The 23,112-nt window shown below is 44.7% G+C and overlaps 1 protein-coding gene across 1 annotated transcript in view; it reads right to left on the reverse strand.

Moving 5' to 3' along the window:
• ZMYND8 (zinc finger MYND-type containing 8) overlaps nt 1-23,112 on the reverse strand; it is a gene marked incomplete in the record, with an annotated part of 135,090 nt that overhangs the window by 92,568 nt on the left and 19,410 nt on the right. The window contains 1 exon segment of the mRNA XM_073607203.1: nt 5,024-5,094. Within this exon segment, the coding sequence (XP_073463304.1) occupies nt 5,024-5,094 (71 nt within the window).

Below are 23,112 nucleotides of genomic sequence, written 5' to 3' on the forward strand. Positions count from 1 at the left end.
CCGATGCCTTTAAACAATTTTTCAGTCCTCAGCACCAAGGTCTGATCGGTTCAAGCAGCCATCGCCAGTGTCTGCATTACATGGTGCAGGAATATCTAGGGGCAACAGCAGACTTGGAGACCATTCCAACAGAGCATCCACTGGGTTACTGGGTCTTAAGGATGGACCACTGGCCAGAACTTGCTCAATATGCAATTGTCCTGCATCCAGCATGCTTTCTGAACGCACATTCAGTTCTGGAGCGTTTGTAACGGATCATAGAGTGAGCCTGTCCACAGACTCCGTTGATAGGCTCACATTCATAAAAATGAATCAGTCTTGGATCAGCAGCTATCAAGCACCTGATGCTGATTTAACTGATTGAATTTTCTATGGATGTGGGATCCCTTGAAGACTGCCTAAGCCGAGTGACTATCCTATTCATCCTCAATCTTGATGATGCTAGCTTCCAACAATATTTTTGGTTTAGGGCACCACCACTGCCTAAGGCCCAATTTTTTTTGCCCATTTAACAGGGGCATGCAATTACAATTTTTGATCTAATATTTCACAGCAGAGCCTGTTCCTTTGCCCAACAAGAGTATCTGTGATGGGTTACAGGGTTGTGGCACCACCACCACCAAAGGCCCAATTTTTCAGCCCCTGTTTAACAGGGGCATGTAATTACAATTCTTGATCTGAATATTTCACAGCAGGGCCAGTTCCTGCACCTAACAAGAGTAAATGTGAGGGCTTACAGTCTTCTGTTACCACCAACACTTAAGGCCCAATTTTCTGCAGAGTATATAGGGCAGACCGTATAGTATATATACTGCTGTTCAGAGTATATAGTGCCTGGGGGACCCCCACGACCCGGTTCCCCAAACACTTTTTTATGGCAATAACTTACATATAAGCCTTTACAATTAGCAATTTAGATTTTTCACGTTCGGGTCCCATAGACTTTAACGGTATTCAAACAAATTTTTGTCTGTTCGCAAGTTCTGGTGCGAACCGGTGTTCGGCTCATCCCTACTACTGACCTTCTTTATCCCTTTTTGATTGCACTCACAACTGGGAAACCAAACTCAAACATGACCCCCCATAAGGTAGAAAATTATCTACTACTGACCTTCTCTCTACTTTTCCAAATGCACTCACCATCAGGATGCCATACTCTCCAACATGACCCTCCATATGGTGAACAAAAAACTCCACTACTGACCTTCTCTCTACCTTTATGACTGCACTCCCCTCCAGGATATCACACCCTCTAACATAACCCACCACAAAGTAGAAAAATACTCTACTAGTGACTCTCTCTATCCTTTTCTGATTGCACTCACAACTGGGTGCCGTACCCTCCAACATGACCCACCATAAGGCAGAAAAATACTCTACTACTGACCTTCGCTCTACGTTCCTGATTACACTCACCACGGGAATATCACACCTCCAACATGACTCTATAAAAGGTAGAAAATACTCTACTACCGACCTTCCCTCTACCTTACCAATTGCACCCACCACCAGGATGATGTACCCTCCAACATGACCCTCCATAAAGAAGAACAAAACTGTACCCTCCAACGTGACCCACCATAAGATAGAACAAAATTCTACTACTGACCTTCTTTATTCCTTTCTGATTGCATTCACAACTGGGATATCACACCCTCCAACATGACCCTCCATAAAAAGGTAGAAAATACTCTGCTCTTCACCTTATCCATCTCTTTCTGAATACACTCACCAACAGAATTTCACATCATCAAATGGCCTTCCATAAGGTAGAATGTACTCTTTACCTTCTAACTTTATCCTTACACCCACCACTGGGATATCACACCACCAACAAGTCAATCCATAAAAGGTAGAAAAATACTCTACTCCTGACCTTCTCTATATCTTTCTGATTACGGTAACCACCAGGATATCGCAACCTCCAACATGACCCTCCATTAAGGTAGAAAATACTTTATTCCTGATTTTCTCTATACCTTTCTGATTGCACTCACCACTGCCATATCATACCCTCCAATATGACCCTCCATATCATAGGAAATATCTGCTCCTGGCCTTCTCTCGTACCCTTCTGATAGCATGAACTTGGGCTTTGTCAATTAATTCATATGAAGTGTTAGGAGAGTTTAACGAAATTCATTAAGGCTTGGCCTCATTTATTCAAGTGTACTCATTGCCCACAGCATTAATGACAGCGTATACCTAAATTTATTCAGTATGGTGGGTACCTCCGGGTGCTTGCATGTCTGCTACAATCCCCTGTAGAGTATCCAGAGAAGCCTTAAATCCACTCAATAAACTCTGACGTTACAACCAATTCCATGGTTGCTGACCCTGGTCTTCCCCCTCCGGCCTCAAAAGCCATACTATTGAGGCCACACATTACAGCGATGAGGCGATAGTACTACTTACGGGGCCAGTGTCAAAGCTGGCGACCACAGAGACTGGTTGATATTTGCGTATCAGGGCATCCCATAGTAGTATAAAAGGGATCAGAGTAGTAGAGAAAGCCCTCTGCAAGCAAAAGCGCAAACTAATGGTTTACAATGGCACCATGAGCTTTTAACCTTTCTGATTCCAACCACCATAATCTAGTGCAGCTTTAAATCCAGTAGCTTGTTCTTGCCAAAAAATTGGAGAGCCGAGAGGCCCACTACACTCTGCAGACTGAGATTAATACATTCTTGGTGTATTAGTAAGCTTCGGGAACACACAGGACAGCACATGTGCAGGGGAAAGGCACGCAATTACATGTCTTTATTTAGCCTTCTGAATGTTTCATGTGGTAACACACAGGAAGACACAGCTGTAAAAGCCCATGCAAACCCTCATGGGCTGCACATCATACAGCCAAAAACAATGGCGCAAGAAAATTCCTTCTCAGCCTAACCAAATCTAGAATTCCAACCTTGCATTGTAATTCTGTGTTTTGGAGTTAAAATACGTGAAGGTGGGTTATCAGTATAGACCAAATGTAGGCACCTGATTTTGGTCACACAGAGATGTGGTCCTCAAAACCAAACTTGTGGATGGGATCATCTTTTTCATGAACAGACTGAGTTTTATAGATAATAGAAAAGCAATCAAAATAAACCTTCCATGAGGAGAATATGGAGGCTTCAGTTGGCAACACGTCAGAAAGCAAAACAACGAGTCTTCATAGTCAACAGTAGTGGCCTCTATGTTTCTCCGAAGGCCTCTTAGGCCTAAAAGGTAGAATGTAGCTGAAGGAAGAAAGGGTTGCCCTGTAGTCCTATGCATGGATGAAGCATTACACGGGCGGTACTTTTACACACAGCGCTTGACGTTAATCTAGCCATCACTATTTTGACCCGTAAAATCTTTACAGGAAAGCTTTACTCTGATGTTTAGGCCTTAAGCCAGAGGTGAGTAACCAACCTGCATAAAATATTATGACTGTCCAAGACTCAACTGCCTCAAACAACTTTAACCTCTGGCCTGCAGGTGCTTTTTCTCTGTTGCATAAATTTGGTAGAAGATTTTCCCACCTAAATGGAAAATTACTTCTGAATGGCACACCAAGAAGGCAGCCGTTAACTTCAAAGGCCACGGCAGAAGTGAAGATTAAAATTTAACTTATGCTACTACATTTCTGTGTTCCAGTGTATATGCGTCCTATGCCACTAGACCCATCCATGAGAAACTTTGCAGTTTTAATAAAGGTTTTTAAAATGTCCCTGCTACTTGTTCAGCACCCAAACCTCATCTTTTCCAAGCATGGGCTGGTAACCTACCATGGTAGACAGATTTTTAAGAGACCATCATTGCACCCATGGAGTTCCCATATGATCCTTCCAATGCCATAGTTGGCAAATGCCTACAGAAACCAGAGTTTGTTCACCATGGATGGCCAAATCTCTTCCGGGTCAGGCTGCCCACCCCTAGCTGAGGTGGTTGAGTCTCATAGGGTTCAATCCTCATATGTATGGGCAGCCTGAGTGGAATGGCCCGACCTTTATATGTATTGTAGATGGTTGGAAAATGCCTACAGAGACCAGAGTTTGTTCCCCATGGATGGCCAATTCTCTTCCAGGTCAAGTCTTTTAAGAAAGTCAGTAATGGCAGCCTGCATGTTCTCTCAATGCAGGATTCCTATAAATCAGGGGGCTCCAAATTTTCTAGGCAGAGGGCCAGTTAACTATCCTTCAGACTTTTGGGGGGGGGGGGGCAAGCTGTGGCCAGTGGGAACAGAAAATGCTCCAGCATCAGTGGGCATAAACAATGCCCCATCATTGGCTTGAATAGAAGGAATAGTGCCCCGTCGATGGTGTCAGTGGGAGGAATAGTGCCCCGTCGATGGTGTCAGTGGGAGGAATAGTGCCCCGTCGATGGTGTCAGTGGGAGGAATAGTGCACCGTCGATGGTGTCAGTGGAAGGAATAGTGTCCCAAGGATGTCAGTGGGAAGAATAGTGCCCCATTGATGGTGTCCGTTGGTGGAATAGTGGGCCAGATTAAGGCAAGCCAAGGGCCACCTCAGGCCCCAGGGCCGAAGTTTGGAGACCACGGCTACAAATTTGATATTACTTGAATCCCCTGTGAATTTGAATAGTCATCTGCATTTGATATTCTGCTACTATAAGGGGGGGATAATGTACACAGCCACTAAGAATCCTTCTTACATCCCCATAGAAAAAAAAAAAAGAAAGCCTGACTGTTTCTATTGGCAACAGTGCCATTCTTTCTCCAGCTCTCTTTTCAAATATTTTGGAGAATGTTTACCAACAGAGACTTCCTGAGGTGTCTGAGAGCTACCAACAGGAAGTGAGTTTGGTAAAGAAAAACATTTCCCCCCCTCCCTTTGGATCCCTCAGGAGCAACCCTGGTCCCATCTTCCATACAGATCAGCAAAGCAGCAAGCAGCTAACTGTGCAAAGCCCAAGTCTAGCAATCCAAATATAACAACATACACAACAAGCCATACACAGACAGCAACCTTGGCACTGAGAAGAGACCATAAAAAAAAAAAAAAAAAAAAAAAAAAAGAAAGACAGTCCTCACCTTTAGATCGAGTTGTGACATCCATGCCCTCCACCACCTCCTGCTCAGTCTTCACTTCTTCTTCTGCCAAACTGTAGACAAGAAAAGAAAAAAAGGGTGGGCAGGTGAGACACTCATGTCAACATACATAAGACCCCCCCCCCCAAAAAAAACAATGTGGAGCCCCAGAAACAATCCCCCTGCAAAAGCCTTGCGTCTCTCTCCAGTGTCAATCTCCCACAATGATAGATGAAGACAATACAGGTGATGGCTCTAGTTTGTTTTTTTTTTTTTAACCCCCTGCTCTCTTCTCTGAGAAGACACCCTATAAATCACCCCTCTATAATCATTAAACAACACAGGTCAGTCCATTTCCTTGCATTAAAGTCAAACATTTCAGCATGCAGATGGGGGGGGGGGATAAAAAGAAAAAAATACTCCTGAGAAAGAAGGGGGGGGGGGGTAAAAATTAAAAAAAAAAAAAAAAAAAAAAAAGCAAAGTCACACTCTTCAAAACAGGCAAAAAAAAGTGGCAGATAAAACAGCACTTTGTGGTCCCAGTGTCAGGATTCAGGGGACTGACCCACAGGACTCTGCACAAAAAAAGGAAAGGACGTCTGCATGGAGCAGGACTACAGCAAGCTGAAGAGATTAGAAAAAAAAGAAAATCAGATTTAATAAACAAAATAAAGTCCCCTGTCACCCCACTGAGCATCTTCAAGACACCTCTGAAAATGATACAACACATCCTTCTCCTCCACACAGCTGATCCTTCACTAGGCATTGCTGCTTTTTTTGTGAAATCATTCACAGTTTTATGGAAGAGTCCCTTACATCTTAGTCATGTACAGAGAGAGCTTCCTGGCCAATATGGATACATAGACTTCTAATAACCTCTGCGATGCCAGAGCCGCAGCAGCCTCACACTCGCTCAATAAGGTAAGATTGATGGGGGGAGGGGTGGGTGTGTGTGTGTTTTTTTTTCTTTTTACCCGACTAGAGGAAGAAGAAGAATTTGCTATCCGACAGTCACGTCCAAAAAGGAGGAGAATGTGAGGAGGAAAGGGTTACTGTGCATACTTTTTAAATTTTTTTTTTATAGATATAATAATATAGAGACATGTCAATAGTTATGATTATTGATAAGCGCTTCCCGCCACGCGATTAAATCCTCTACCGATCGATGTGCTGGATGAAAATCAATGGCAGGTATTAGCAAAAAAAAATAATAAATGGTTATAAGTGGGCTTCCTTGGTGCTGCTCAGCTGTCAATCATCTCCGAAGCAAAAAAAAAAAAAAATAGATAGATATCCCCCATAATGGTATCTGCTTTTAACCATTTCTGGGAGAGGCAAAGGGGAAAAAAATGGTTACATGAAATAATTAGAAGATATCTGGATATTGCCCTTAATGGTGTCTGCTCTGCCATTAACCGTTTCTGGGAGAAGCAATGGGGGGGAAAAAAAAACGGGTCTATTGAATAGTATCTGGATATTGCCCTTAATGGTGTCTCCTCCGCAATAACCATTCCTGGAAGAGGCAATGGAGAAAAAAAATGAATACATGGATCTATTATAGGATATCTGGATATTGCCCTTAATGGCATTTGCTCCGAAATTAAACCATTTCTGGAAGGGGCAAAAAGGGAAAAAATGTTTGCATGGGTCTATTATAGAATATCTGGATATTGACCATTTCTGGAAAAGGAAAAAAAAAAAAAGAAAGAAAGAAAGAAAGAAAGAATATATGGATCTATTACAGGATATCTAGATATTGCCCTTACTCTGCATTAACCATTTCTGGGGCAGGCAAAGGTTACATTGGTCTATTATAGAAGATCTGGATATTGCCCTTAATGACATTTGCGCCGCATTAAACCATTTCTGGAAGGGGCAAAAAGGGAAAAATGGTTACATGGGGTCTATTATAGGATATCTAGGTATTGCCCTTACTCTGCATTAACCATTTCCGGGGCAGGCAAAGAGTACATGGGTATATTATAGGATATCTGGATATTGACCATTTCTGGAAAAGGAAAAAAAAAAAAAAAAGAAGAATATATGGATCTATTAAAGGATATCTAGATATTCCTCTTGCCCTTCATTAACTATTTCTGGGGCAGGCGAAGCGAAATGGTTACATGGATCTATTATAGGATATCTAGATATTCCTCCTAATGGTGTCTCCTCCGCATTAACCATTTCCAGGAGAGGCAATGGAAAAAAAAAAAAAAAAATGGTTACATGGATCTATTATAGGATATCTAGATATTGCCCTTACTCTCCATTAAACATTTCTGGGGCAAGCAAAAGAAAAAAAAAATAAAATAAAAGAGACTATTAGAATATACCCGCCTTAAAGGCAACTGATTTTAACCATTTCTGAGGCAGGCAAAGGGAAAAGGTTGCATGGGGTCTATTATAGGATATCTAGATATTGCCCTGACTCTGCATTAACCATTTCTGGGGCAAGCAAAGTAAAATGGTTACATGGATCTATTATAGGATATGGCAAGGTCACATGGGTATAATATCTAGATATCCCCTTTAATGGCATATGTTGTGCATTAACCATTTCTGGGGCAAGCAAAGGGAAAAAAAAAAAAAAAAGGTTTTTTGGGTCTATTATAATATCTAGAAACCCCCTTTAAATGGCAATTGCTTTCCATTAATCATTTCTGGGAGAGGCAAAGGGAAAAGGTTGCATGGGTCTAATATCTAGGTACCCCCCCTCAATTGCATCTGCTCTGCATTGACCATTTCTGGAGCAAAAAAAGAAAGGAAGGTTGCATGGGTCTACTATAGAATATGTACAAATTTCCCCTTTAATGGCATCTGCTGTGCATTAACCATTTCTGGGGCAGGCAAAAGGTTATATGGGTATGTTATAGAATATCTATACCCCCCCCCCCCCCCCTTAATGGCAATTGCATTAACCATTTCTGGGAGGGGCAAAGAAAAAACAAAATGTTACATGGATCTATATCTAGAAATTTCCCTTTAATGGCATCTGCTGTGTATTAACCATTTCTGTGGCAGGCAGAGGGAAAGGGCTACATGGATCTTTTATAGGATATCTAGATACTCTCTCCCCCCCCCCCCTTTGCTCTGCATTAACCATTTCTGGAGCAGGCAAAGAAAATAAAAAAAAATAAAATAAAAAAAGGTTGCATGGATCTATTATAGAATATCTAGATATTCCCTTTGCATCTTCTCTGCATTAACCATTTCTGGAAGGGCCAGAAAGAAAAAAGGTTGCATGGGTCTATAGGAGACACATCAATGGTTATGATTATTGATAAGCGCTTCCCGCCACGTGATTAATCATCCACCAATCGATGCTGGATGACAATCAATGGCAGGTATTAGCAAAAACAACAGAAAAAAAAAAAAAAAAAACACCGGGTAAGTTGGCCTCCTTGGTGCTGCTCAGCTGTCAATCACTGCTGAAGCAAAAAAGGAGATAGATATCCTCCTTAATGACATCTGCTCTGCATTAACCATTTCTGGGAGAGGCAAATGGAAAAGGTTACATGGATCTATTATGGGATATCTAGATACGCCCCCCCTTGCTCTGCATTAACCATTTCTGGGGCAGGCAAAAGGAAAAGAAAAAAAAAAAGAAGGTTACATAGTTTCTATTTTTTTTTCACTCTCTGCTGCACTTGCTTTGCATGCAACATCTGTCTAGTGTTACATTGTAGAAAGTAGAGAAATAGATTGAATGTGGCATTTCGGTGTTGCTGTGATCACAGTGCATGCTCCTGGATCTAAGCAGGGTTAAAAAAAAAAAAAAAAGGAAAAGAAAATCAGACTGTTTGTAACATGTCTGCAAGGTGTGACAGCACAAGTCATGCACAATCTCTGCTCCAGATGAAAGCCACCACACAGCATGAAGCAAGCCTGAAGGACAAAAGCCTACCGCAGCGACCTATGTAACATGTGTGTGTGTGGATGGATGGTGCTGGTGGTGATGTTGCAGGAATGGTCAGGGGGGGGGGGGGGTTAGAAAAAAACACTCACCTATCACAGTCTTACTCATTCGGTGGATGTGGAACTTGTGCAGGCTCTTTTAAGATGGCGTCTGGCAGCACTGCACTGCCCCATTCCTGCACTGTAGCTAAAATGGAAGCAGTTTATACAAGAAGGGGGCATCTGTGGACTCAAAATCTCCCCCACCGGCTTCCCAACACCACCAAAGGGGGGGGGGATATACAAAAAAAAAAAACGCTTTTGGATTTCAGGGGGTTTGCAGATGAAAACCAAATGTTTAGAGAAAGAGAGAGAGAAAAAAAAAAAGAATCAGACAGGAAGACAGACTGGTATGATTTACACGTCACAAAAAACACTCGGCCAGAATAAAGGTCGAATCTGGACAAGTAAATGGGAAATGGGGGGAGGGGGGGGGGGATTGGAAGGATCTGGAAGTCTTTACGACCCTATATAGGGGGTATCCTGGGTGCCCCCCAATTCCTCTTATGTTATTATCTGCACCACATGAGGAGAGGCCCATGTTAATGCATGGATGGCCTGCTGCGCAAGCCGTGCGCCCCCAGCCATTGGTAATAATGCAAAAACAAGAAGTTGCTTTTTATATTATATTGTATTATTATTATTATATAGGTCTAAACTTTTTTTTTGCAACCACATCCCCATTAGGTATATTTTTACATTACAACCACAACATATAACATTTTTTTTATGGCGCTACAACAATACATTTTCTTAAAATGTAAGTAACCCCCCCCCCCCTATCGTTTTCACCTTTGCCTCTGTTTAATCTACAACTGCCATGACGCTGCACATGTGATCAGTTATGACACCTGCTATTGGATGGTTTGACAGTTTGGTTGAGAGCACAACCAATGGGAGCGTTACATTTTTCAGCACGTGCCAGAAATGAAAATCGGTAAAATGGATGGGTTTACTTCTGCTTTAAAAAAGCATCATTTTATTTCACATATGTTAAAATCGTGGTAATAATGGTTTAAATTTCATTTTCCATCTACAGCAGAACATCCATGGTTAGTTGTCCCTTCCATAAAGGCTACACTGTTTCCTCTACGCGTTTCACCGACAATGGCTTCTTCAGGAGGAGTGATGCCAGACTTTAATAAGCCATATCCTTATCTAAAAAGAGGATTTTACTCCTAAATCCGTGTTATTTCCAGTGGCGATTTTGTCCCTAGATTTACAAGTGGCACTTGGGCAGTCATAGAAGGGGAAATATGGTCCAAAAGAAAGAGAAAGAAGGGACGCCAAATTCGCTTAAAAAGGAGAAGTACAGCCAAAGCTTGTTTGGCTGTACTTCTGCTATGGATCACAGGAGTGCAGTTTGTTCTGCACTCCTGTGACCCATTTCAGCAGACAGCGGGCTGAAGCCCACTGTCGGCTGATGTCACAGATCCGGTCCAAGTCAGGCAAGACTGCGACAATGGAGTCGGGATTTGCCCACATGTCTGGATCGGCACCCGGCTCAGCCTCTCAGCTAGCCTTTGAGAGGCTGCGCCGGCCACTCCCATACCCCCCCCCCCCACAGTACAGTGTTAGTGTGACTGACAGTCAGCAGCTCTCTGCCCAGGGAGCTGTGAGAACTGAGCGATCTGCCGCGTTCGATCGCTTGGTTCTCAGTGTTAGAGGCGCCGGGGGACAGATGCTGCTTCCACCTTGGTAAGTATGATTAAAAAAAAAAAAGAAAAAAAGAACCCATGCATCTCTTTTAACATGCAATGCTGAATGGGTGGTTTTACTTGCACTAGGCCAGCATTTGGTATATGTAAGCAGTCCTGTTGGCGTCTCCATGGCTCCAGTTCGCTCTCTTTCTTTGGAGTCTGAACCTATATACAGCATCACTGGTAACATATTGCCTCTTCTATGACTGCCCAAGTGCCACTTGTGAATCTATTGCCAAAATCGCCACTAGAACTAACACCGATTAGGAGTAAAATCTTCCTGATCGATAAGGATATGGCTTTTTATATTCTGGCGTCCTGAAGAAGCCATTGTCGGTGAAACATGTAGAGAAAACACCAGTGTAGCCTTTATGGAAGGGACAACTAACCACGGATGTTTTGATGTATATGGAAAATGAAATTGTAAACCATTTTTAAACATATGTGAAATAAAATTGCTTTTTTAGGAAAATCTGTTGTAGCACCATAAAAATCCCATATATGTTGTGGTTGTAATGCAAAAACAAGGAACAGAGGGTGCACCAACCTTGTGCATTGCCTTTGTGATAATTTTATTGTGTAAAAGAGGGGACCCCCTGCGAAACGCGTCGTTTGGACAGTCTTTCGGACTTGCCTAGGTGACCAGGCTTCAAGTACATATGGACTTTGATGTGCCTTATTGCCGATGTCATTAGTGAGTACACATCAATCTTAATCAATAAAATTATCACAAAAAGGTAATGCGCTAGGTTGGTGCACCCTTTGTTCTTCGTTTTTGTAGCATTTCCTTTGGGTTTCCCCGACCTGCAGGGGGCAGCAAAACCGGTGCATAACTGGATCTTCTGAAGAGTACGGAGCGCAGGAGATTGGTATTCTTGTGGTTGCATTGGTAATAAACCTTTGCCGTACGCAGATTTCTTATTGGGGATTTGGGGACGGTGACAGCCGTAATGCCATAAGAGCCATAAGAGAGCAGGACCTGCAAGCCCCACATTCAGAGTCAGGAAAACAACAAACAGATCCTGGAAGGTTCGCCCTCCATAACCCTCATCCAATTGTATGTGTGTATAGCCGCATCAGACCCCCAGCATGTCTATAGACCGGCTCTCTGGGCGCCGTGTCTGATACACCCGATAGCCCTCTTTTGTACAATTTTCTTGGCAATTTATTTTTCACGAGTTAGGTTGCCAGGTTTTTCCCTCAACCCTCCACAATTGCTCGGCTTGGGACTGGCATGCAGATTGTGATAACACATGTGCCAATGTGTACGCACATTTTTTTTTTTTTTTCGATCCCGCGGTGCACAAAAACAAAACACCAAAAGTGAGCCAAAAAAAAAAAAAAAAGGGCACCTAGGGTTTGTCATATGGTCCCTTCCCGAAGAGAAACCCTTCCCTGACCCCCCCCCCCCTCCCTGGGGTGCAAGACTCCTGACAGCGTCAATAAATAGATGTGTACAGCAGCGCTTGACCGCGCCACCCACACTTAGCCAAACAATTCTGCAGCTAGGGTAACCAACAGAGCAGATGTTGTAGAAAGAACACAAAAACAATAGACACCAACAGCGTACTCAATTGGATGGCAATGCATTGGATGAAAAAGCATTAACTTACTAAAGAGGCCTCGAAACATGTTGCTATGGAGGCTTTGTGACGCACATCCAGAGGTTCTTCCGGTCCCCCGGCACCTGCGCAGTGGGGGGGGGTTTGCCTGTCACTGGCGCATTAGCTTGATAAAGAGGTGGGGCCTTGAAACGCTGAGCTTTGGAGACTTTGTGGCGCACATCTGGGGTTCCTCCCAGTCCCTGGAACCTGTGCAATGGGGAGTTTGCCTGCCACTGGCGTCAGAGTGTGCACCCTCTTCCATCCGGCTGTGTTTCCACCTCCCGTCTCTGATTGGCCACCAGACCGGAAAGCTTAATTCTGCCTCTACACCACACAGTGCGATTGTCTGCAGACCGGGAACATCTCCCATGTAAGTGGATGCATATTTTTTTTCCAGTAAGATTGCTAAGGATCTTTCCTTGCCTTCTTCCTCACCAACTGTATATGATGGAAGGTTGACTGCAGCTCTTTATACATCGGAGCCATTACTTACCTTCAGACTGAGGACTTGTAGGTTTCCTTTTTATAAGATTAAGGTTTTAATTTATCTCTGGATATTGAGAAATTAATTAAAATTGTATCGTTTTTCATGGTTTTCATCCAATGCATTGCCATTGAAAAATGTGTGTGCTGTTGGTGTCTATTGTTTTGTGTTCTGACGGGGGGGCAAGGCACACTTAGGTCTACCTAGCCAAAAGGCCCAGCTGGCCCAGCTCCTCGTGATCAGCCTAAGCCCATCAAGGAGTACTGAATGAGGGTCTCTCCTGAAGAGCGACCCTCCCAAGGCAGGGTAAGAAGGAATTTAAGAGCCACACATCTGCCCCCCAGACTTCAGGGTAGGTCAGAAGACCCACCCCCTGCACAGTGAAAAACACACATTAACTAGGGCCATTCTAGACAGGACTCCCTAAACCTACCAGCACATCTTTGGAGTCTGGAAGGAAACTGGAGGAAACCCATGCAAGCGCAGGGAGAACATGCAAACTCCATGCAAATTATGTCCGGGTCGAAAGTTAAACCCCAGTGCTGCAAGGCATATGTGCGAACCACTAAACCACTGTGCAGCACTCCAGATCCAATTACAAAAACGAATGATTCTAAGCATTAACGGGTTAGTACATCTTTATAAAAAATAAAAAAATACTCTATGCAGTCCACAGACACCATTCCATAAACCAGAAAACTTTGGGTGCCGATTCAGGTTTTAATCTAAGTTTGGGGATTCTCACTGAGGGTGTTGGCTTGGGAAGAGCCCGTCCTGGCTCAATACATTCAGTAGGAGATAAGAAATCTCCCGATCGCCGCACACTGACAAGACCCGGCAGTCATAGAGGTAAAAGCAGACTCAGCCAGCTCCATGCAGGCCACGCCCGACGTGTTTCGTCCCAACCGCCGGGGCTCAGTGATGGAGTTATGCTCTACCCATATCTGTAGACTCTAGGAGGGACCAACTGTTAGGACAAGCACCCCCTAGCAGTAAACGAGGGAGCGCCCGCCTACCTCCGAGCCCCACATATGAGCACTGTGCAGTAGTATCCTCCCTACACTCACCTGAGCCCTCATTTGATCCAGCTCTGTGCCCATTTGCAGCTCTTCCCCCCATTTCCTGATCTCACAGGCTTTGATGTCAATCAAAGTCAGTGACGAGGGAGCGTGACCGAGCCCTGTTGTCTGTCTATAGATGCAGACAGTGCGTCTCAGGAGCGAGTCTGCAGGAGGGCCTCCATAGGAAGCCGCTTCCCATGGGGGCATTAGCCAGAGAGGAGGAGCCAGAAATGCCAGCAGGGGACTTAAACCCTCGTGGTTTTTCACCTTAATGTATTCTACCCCCCTTTTACTTACCTAAACCCGGTCTTTTCAGCGATGGGGGCGAGCACACCAGCTCCAGCCGGTGTTTAGGGTCCTCATTGGATAGATTGATAGCAGCGGGAGCCATTTGCTCCTGCTGCTGTCAATCAAATCCAATGACCTGGGGGTGGGGCCGGGTCCTGCTGTGTCAATGGACGCAGCAGCAGGAATCGGGAGTACGCCCGCATGAGTATGGCATGTTTGTTATTAAAAAAAAAAAAAAATAGACCTTACAACAACTTTAAGAGGAGGAGGTCCGGGGCGCTCTGTGCAATTCCATTCCTTTGCACAGAGCAGGTGGGAATAAATCTTGTTTTTCTACATTTGCAATTTACAAAATTACAGTTTGGCTCAGCTTAATTTGCATCTGAACAGACAAAACAACCCAAGACAGAAAACCCACCCATTAACAGTTAGATAAGAGAACACTTGTATGTCTGTAGGCTGAGACCCCACCAGGTAACTATTGTATTCACCGAGAGCGATGTCTGAAGAAAGCCCCCCTCCCTCCTCCATAGGCACATGTACACTCACCGGACACTATTAGGTACACCCGTTCAATTGCTAATCAGCCAATCACATGGCAGACTTGCTGGAGTTCAAACCGAGCATCAAAAAGGGGAAGAAAGGGGATTTAAGTGACTTTGGCATGGTTGTTGGTGCCAGGCGGGCTGGTCTGAGTATTTCTGGGATTTTCGCACACAACCATCTCTGGGGGTTTACAGAGAATGGTGGGAAAAAAGGAAAAATATCCAGTGAGTGGCAGTTGTATGGAGGAAACTGCCTTGTTGAGGTCAGAGGAGAATGGGCAGACTGATTCCAGATGATAGAAAGGCAACAGTAACTCAAATAACCACTCGTTACATCCGAGGTATGCAGAATACCATCTCTGAACGCACAACACATCCAACCTTGAAGCAGATGGGCTACAGCAGTAGAAGACCACACCGGGTGCCACTCCCGTCAGCTAAGAACGGGAAACTGAGGCTACAATTGGCACAGGATCACCAAAATTGGACAACAGAAGATTGGAAAAACGTTGCCTGGTCTGGGGAGTCTGGATTTCAGCTGCGACATTCAGATGGTGGGGTCAGAATTTACCGGAAACATAAAAGCATGGATCCATCCTGCCTTGTATCTACAGTTCAGAGTATTGTTGCTGACCATGTCCATCCCTTTATGACTACAGTGTCCCCATCTTCTGATGGCTCCTTCCAGCAGGATAATGCACCATGTCACAAAGCTCCAATCATCTCACCACTGGACAATGAGGTCACTGTCCTCCAATGGCCTCCACACTCACCACACCTCATCCAATAGAGCACCTTTGGGATGTGGTAGAATGGGAGCAGCCCGCCAAATCCGCAGCAACTGTGTGATGCTATCACGTCACCATGGACCAAAATCTCTGAGGAACGTTTCCAACACCTTGTTTTATCTACGCCACGAAGAACGAAGGCAAAAGGGGGTCCAACCCGCTACTAGCAAGGTGGACCTAATAAAGTGGCCGATATACACATCAGCGGAAAGATGACGTTCACAGTGTGGCCACATATAAATTTGGGTTTGCTTTATTTGGATCTCTTCACCTTTTTTCGCTCACCTGTGTTTCAGGCATTACATGGAGAATGTGAACATTTACCGGTCTCTCAGTAGGTGTGATCACAGCCATGAAATCAGCACCCTCCAGATTACAGGAAAAAAAGTCCCGTCTTTGCTGCTTTTTTCACCGTCATTATTGTGCAGAATGTTCTTACAGGCTTGCCATTTCCAGGAATTTTCTTCCATATCACCTCTATTCAAAACATAGGAAACAAGGGTGCTTTCCAGAGATCTCCTTCCCTGAGCCGAGGCTGCTCTGCTAGACCAGGAGCCTCGTGACAAACCAAGATGAATGCTGCATGTTTTCACATCTACAGCACGGAAGGAGGAGCTGTGGCCATCATCGGATCTCGTGTTTTAATATCTTCAGCTTGGGTGTTATACGCACAAACGTGCATAAAAGGTCAATAATTGCTTCAAGCCTGACTTACCTATCAGTATAAATCAACTCAATACATTTCAGGCACGTAAAAATAAGGTATGTGCATTTCTACAATGGGTTTTCTTTAAAAAGCAGCTAAAGCCTGAGTAGAAAAGCCTCTTACCTGCCAACATGTCGTAGAGAAGGACCCACCCTCTCTGGGTGGAAGCAGTGGTCCATCAGCACAGGTCTGACATGCCCCCTGCCTGAGTCAGGGACAGCACTCTTTATATCAGCAGGAAGTAGGAGCTTTGTCGACTGGAGAGCTTTAGCCATGACTCCATGTGGGGGGGGGGGGGGGTTGAGGGGTTTGGGGTCATGTTGGACCTTTCCCAGAGAGAGCAAAGGACCTTCTCAGGAAGCAGGCTTTTCTATTAAAGCGGGGTTCCACTCAAATTTTTAACTTAATCTTACCCCCTTCAGTTAATTGCATAGATGTTCAAATGCCGCACGAAAACATTTTTTATCGCTGTAATTACCTTTATATTGTACTTTATTGTGGCACTTCCTGTCTCTCCTCCCATGGGAGTAGGCGTGTTTATTGCCTTTCCCCGGCGCCACACTGTCTCCTGGGAGCTTAGTGTCAGGCTTCCCAAGATTCAGTGCAGAAACAATGATCATGCGCGTGAACAAGCTGTGAATGAACAGCATTCACCGCATCCCGGAAATCAATGCTTGCGGGCTTCACATGCCCACAAGCAAGATGGAAACAGCCAGCATCACATTTTTTAAGTTATTCTTCAGTACGAAAATAGAGGCGGAAATATTACACCCAAACTGAGTATTATTTTGGGATTAGCAAAGTGTCTCAATTACCTAAAAAAAAAAAAAAAAAAAAAAGATTGGTAGCCGGACTCCCGCTTTAAGGCTGTGGCTGCTCTTTAAAGTGGAATTTAATTTCACTGTTGCACTTGTGCCTACAGACCCAATGACGATGTCCCAAAGGCAAAACGTGTTGGGTGGAGACATTGATCGGGAATTAGTGGCGTTTTATGATGCGATTTACACTTGTAAGTAGTTTAACTTTAAGCGGAGCTCCGCCCAAAAGGGGAAGCTCTGCTTGTTTGCCTCCCATTCCCTCCGCTGGCACATTTGGTACCTTTCAGGGGGAAGGGGTACCTGGTTTTAGTAGGTACCCGCACCTATTCAGGCTGACTTCGCTGTGGTGAACTCAGCCAGATGTTCGCCCCCCCTCCTTCCCCCACTGCCGGGCCATTCACAAAGCGCAGCTCACTTCACGCATGCGCAGTAGGCTTAACTGCCAGTTTTCCTTAGCCTAGAGCTGATTGAAAAATCGGCTCGGCTGAAGGAGCCTGGAGCCCATGGCCACTCATGCAGCTGTAGCCCATGAACCCGGAAGGAAGACTGGGTGAAGATATCCGCACTGAAGAGCCGGGACAATGCTGCCCTGTAGGGCTCCATGTCCAGGCAAGTCTGTCATAATGTGCTAGTATGTGGTGCATACTAGTTCATTACGACTTAAAAGGAGAAGTACAGTCAAAGCTTGTTTGACTGTACTTCTCCTATGGATCACAGGAATGCAGTTCACTCTGCACTCCTGTGACCCATTTTCAGCAGACAGCGGACTTAAGCGCCTGCTGTCAGCTGACAACACAGAGCCGGTCCAGGCTCGCGACTATATGGTTGGAATCCACCTACATGCTTGGACCGGCACCCGGCTCAGCGAGCCGCTGAGAGCCTGAGCCGTCCCGCTCCCGCCCCCTCCACAGCCCAGCGCTCCAGTGAGTGCGGGGGAGGGGGCAGAGCAGAAAGCAGTGACTAACAGACTAACAGAGCTCTCTGCTCAGGAAGCCATGAAAACCGAGCGATCGCCGGTGTGAGATCGCTCGGTTCACAGCCCATAGCAATGGCGGTGGCAGCAGAAATTCCCACCCCATTGTTATGGCAACCTGTCTATCAAAAGAGAATCAGGCGATTCCCTTGGACTCCTGGGATCGATGATGCTGATATCCCAGGAGTCCAAGGGAAATCGCCTGATGATGACATCGCCCAGCCGGCCGGGACTGGAAGTGGCGCCGACCCTTTTAAAATAAAAAGATATTCATACATCCCTTCTAGATTGTAAGCTCTAATGATCAGGGCCCTCTGATCCCTCGTGTATTGAGATGTAATGTAAGTGTACTGTCTGCCTTCAGTGCTGCACAAACTGTTGGTGCTAATTAAATCCTGAATAATAATAATAATTAAAAATATTAAAAAAAAAAAAAAAAAAAACTATCCATTTAGGACTGCACTGCGGGTAGGCATGTGAATGAAAGCAACTTGCAAAATTAGGTGGAACTCCGCTTTAAGGAAAGGGCTTTGATAAACATATTTAAAACGTATTTCTGCTAATAAAAAAGGCTTAAAGAACAATTTCAGGCAGCAAGTGAATGCAAGTTAGTGATTCGCTAATGCTATGTAACTGTGCTAAAATATGGTAGCTCAACATAACGAGTTCTATATATTTCACTGCAGTCTATATAGATCAGCGTTTCTCAACCGGGGTGCCGGAAGGAGTCCTTGGGGGTGCCGCAGCAACAGACCGATCAAAACGATCTCCGGTTAGCTCCTGTGCTACAGGAGGGAGAGCACGCGGTTAACTGCTGCGTACAGAGGAGGCAGAGAGCCGTGCCCGCACCTCCAATCCCCCCTCCCCCCCCCCCCCCCGCTCTCTACTCTTGTCGGCAAAAGAGAAAGCTAAGCTGGCCACCTGACTGCATCCTACCAACCAATGACGTCATTAGTCGCTAGGGACTTGGGGTAATTGTGTTATGTGGGGGATTTGGGAGTGGGGGGGGGGTTGTGCTGGGAGGGGGTTTTGGGTGGGGGGTTGTGCTGGGAGGGGGGCTTGTGCTGGGAAGGGGGCTTGTGCTGGGAGGGGGTTTTGGGTGGGGGGGGGGGGGGGATTTCTTTTGTGTTAGAAGGGGGGGTTGTGCTAGGAGGGGAATGGGTAAAAAAGCGCATGCACTCAGATGCACTTCTTGGTGCGAACAAGACTTGGGAGCCCCGGGATTGTTTGCGATTCTACAGTGTGCCCTGCCTGAAAAAAAGGTTGAAAAACACAGATATTGATCACACAGCTTCTCCTCCTGTGGGGTTGGATGGGTTTTCTTTAAGAAATTTCTAGGTGTCGGTCTCTGCTTTGTGCATCACCAATCAGATTCAACTTTCCAAGGCATGCTTGTACCTGACTGACATCTATAAAGGGTCCCTTCACACTGATCAACTTTTGTTTTGTTTTTTTGCCTGACCAAAAGCGGAAGAAAAATGCACGACCATTAAATCCTATGAAATGCTTCATACCAGTCAGTTGCTTTTTTTTTAAAAAAAAATAAAAAAAAAAAAATCAAAAAAACGGGCCAAAACCGCATCCCCTACATTGAAATGAATAAAAAAAAAAAAAAAAAAAAAAAAAAAAAAAAAAAAAACACACCTGCGGTTGCATTTCTGGTGCGGTTTCTAAGTCACATGTCCTTTTATCACAGGTGCACAAAGCACCGGAAACATAGCAAAAATGCATATTTTTTTTTTTACTGCGTTTTTGCCATTGAGCAGTGTGAAAGCAGCCTAGGAGAAATTCAGCAGCTTCTCGTCCCAGACCATTTAGCTGCGTTCCCATTGGTCAATAGCTTGCTTTCAAAAATAAATCGAGGTGCAAGGTACGGAATACGTTAATCCATAAAAATCTTTCAGCAGTCAACTTTCTTTGCTCTGGCAGAAGTACCGGTTGCTATAGGTCACTGGACTGGGATGAGCGTACATGCACACATATCTATGGAGAGAATCTCATCTTCACTCTCCCTGTGAAACTATGCATGAGCATAAAAACAAAAGCCCGAGGTGTGAAGACTTGAAAACTTCAAAAGAGGACAACAAAGCTGGCTACGGACACTGCGGTTTATGAGAATTCACAGGTCTGGAGGGGGGAAGTAAAAAGAACAACAGGCCAGCCAACTAATTACGGTAACAGATATTTTCACATGGGTTATTCTAGTAGATAAGGGACACACGCCCTCCTCTAGAACCTAGGAGCCCACAGTCATTAGGCAAGCTCGGAGATTATGGAGGTGGAGCACATAGCATTTATATTAATCCATCATGGGGTCTACTCTTCTGGGCTCACCATGTGAAAGCTAACTATGGGCGCCTTGAAAAGGAATTCTTCTCCTATTGTGACAGTGAGAGGCCCTATCACTGAAAACGTAGTTGAAAAGGACGCAGGATTCGCATTAAGCGTAATTCGAAGTTCCAGACTATCATTACTGAGTGGAGAAAGCTGCGTTTTTGGCTTTCTCCGGATTCTATAGTCCCGGATTGGGGCCTGGAGGGGGCCTGGGGCCCTACTGCCAACATTTTTTTTCACTGACAACGCAATACAATTCAAAACTGTTAATGGCAGGTTGCCTTTAGTCTGCAAGCAGGGTTCCTCGTTGGTATGGGTTCCTCGAGCAGTGGCTGATGGACCTCCTATTCGTTAGTGACTGCATAATTTTGGGACTAACACCAGTCTGCAGCATGATATCAATAATCTTTTTTAGCTGTGTTTAAGGGAGGAACTGCAACCACTACTGTTGGGGGGGGGGGGGGGATGACATTCTAACCACCACCGTAAGGGGGACATTCTGACCACCACCGTAAGGGGGACATTCTGACCACCACCATAAGGGGGACATTCTGACCACCACCGTAAGGGGGACATTCTGACCACCACCGTAAGGGGGACATTCTGACCACCACCGTAAGGGTTGTGATCACCACTGTAAGGGTGGAAGTCTTGCTACTGGCCACCAACGTAAGGGGCATTTTTCCAGATGCACTGGTTTTAGTAAGGGTTACCCAAGACCTGAAAATAATTGTAGGGGGTTCCTCTGAGAAATGCTGGCCTAAATGCTCATTTTTGTTACCAAGCTGGCTGACATTTTCCTGAGTGCATGGTCAGTATTATTTTAGGTCAACATAAAGATCTGCTAACTTCACTCATTCATTCTATTCCACGGACTGCACACAGGACAACACCGGACGAGGTTCTCTATGAGTGGCCAAGTTGTGAAATGCCCTACTGCATTGACAAAATCAATTGTGGAATTTTAAAAAAGACTTGATGCTTTCCTTAAAATGGCTATAGACCTAGGCAGTGTCCAAATGCTGGAGTTGGACAGACATGCATGATCGGAGGACCTTCAGGAACCACCATTGCCCCAAAATCATGTTGACGGGACCTGAGGGTCCTCTGGAACCTACACAATGAGTTCTTACTCTAGACCAGAGTCTCCAAAATCCGGCCTACCACAAGATTATATGTGTCCTGCAGCTAGGGCCAGCCGCCTCTCACAGAGGTCTTCAAGTCCACCTACAATTTTCCTTTTTTTGCCAACATCAACAACTCCCCCCCCCCCCCCTTGTTCTCTGGTCTCTAGCAAAGGTTTCAGGGCTGTTGCTGTCATTGTACCTCTGTTGGTTGATGGGACTGACAGCCTCCTGAAATCCAGTCATGTACTTGCACCAGCTTTTACAGGACGGCATTTCCTCCTCCCTGACCTGCTCTGCCTACTGCTATAACCACGCTGCCGGACTCTCCAAGCCATGCTTTAAGTGTGTGAGGTAAGGGTGGACTTTAATGTAAGGTAGGGACTCTGATGGGAACTATCATGTAGGGGGGACTCTCGTTGGAATGCTGATGTAAGGGGGGGGGCTTTGATGTGGACTCCAACGTAAGGGTGGAGATGTAAAGGAGGACCCTGATGTAGGGATTGACTTTTATTGGGACTCTGGTGGGGACCCTGATACAAGGAGGTCAGAGGAGCCCCAGCTAGGAGTCAAGAGACAGGATTTATATTATTATTATTATTATACAGGAGATTATTTTTTTGTCCCCGTTCATTTGGAAGTACTCTGTGTACCAGTGGACCCCACATTGAGTGTAAGCTTTCGTTGCAGGTAATTCTTGATAGTTGTAAATGGGATCAGCTTGTGGTCTGTAATCTTATATATGTAATTGATCCTGCTAGAAGCTCAACTTACCTTATTTGTTTACAATTGCAGATTCTAACATGAAGAAGCGGGCGCTGTCCCGCGAAACGTGTCGGAGAAACTATCTGGACTTACCAATGTCTGCAAATATTGGCAATATATGCAATTGCAGCGTCGCCATCTCCAGTTATTTGTTGTGTGATGTTTTTTTTTAACATTTGTATATTCTTTTACATAATTGTGGTGTGGTACCTTAAAAATCCTACTTATTTTTTTTCTGTTAGGGATTTATGTTTTTCATGTCTATTATACAGGATTTATATATTATTTTTCCTATATAGGATTATCATAGTATTCTTCTTACAGGATTATAATACATAATACAGAATGATATATATATATATATATATATATATATATATATATACCGTATATACTCGAGTATAAGTCGTTCCGAGTACAAGTCGAGGCCCTAATTTACCACAAAAAAAAAAAAAATTGTAAAAAACTTATTGACCCGAGAATAAGACGAGGGTGAGAAATGCACAGCTACTGTAAGTGGAAAAGAGGGTCAACAATGCCCATTTGCAGCCTCACTGTGCCCATTTGCATGCCTCACTGTGCCCATTTGCAGCCATAGGTCCCCTGAACTTCAAACTCAGTAGTTAAGGGTTCCTAGATGCCCCCTAGCTGCAGCCAAAATTTGGGGTCTCTGAACCCAAAGGGTCCCGAAATGACATTGCTGCAGATGGACACAGTTGACCGAATTTGGGGGCCCGTATCACAGGGCCACTTAGTGCTAAGAACCCCAAATTTGGTGTGCAAACCCAGTGGAACTAGCACCATAAAATTTCCAAAGCTGGGGTTTCTAGCACAAAGTGGCCCTGAGATATGGGGCCCCAAAATCGGTTGAGGGCAGACATTACAGTTACAATACAACTCAATACAGGAGGATTTAGAGGGCCCTGGTCATTAGAGCTTACAATCTAA

This window comes from Aquarana catesbeiana, linkage group LG12, assembly GCF_042186555.1.
Source record: "Aquarana catesbeiana isolate 2022-GZ linkage group LG12, ASM4218655v1, whole genome shotgun sequence".
NCBI lineage: Eukaryota > Metazoa > Chordata > Amphibia > Anura > Ranidae > Aquarana > Aquarana catesbeiana.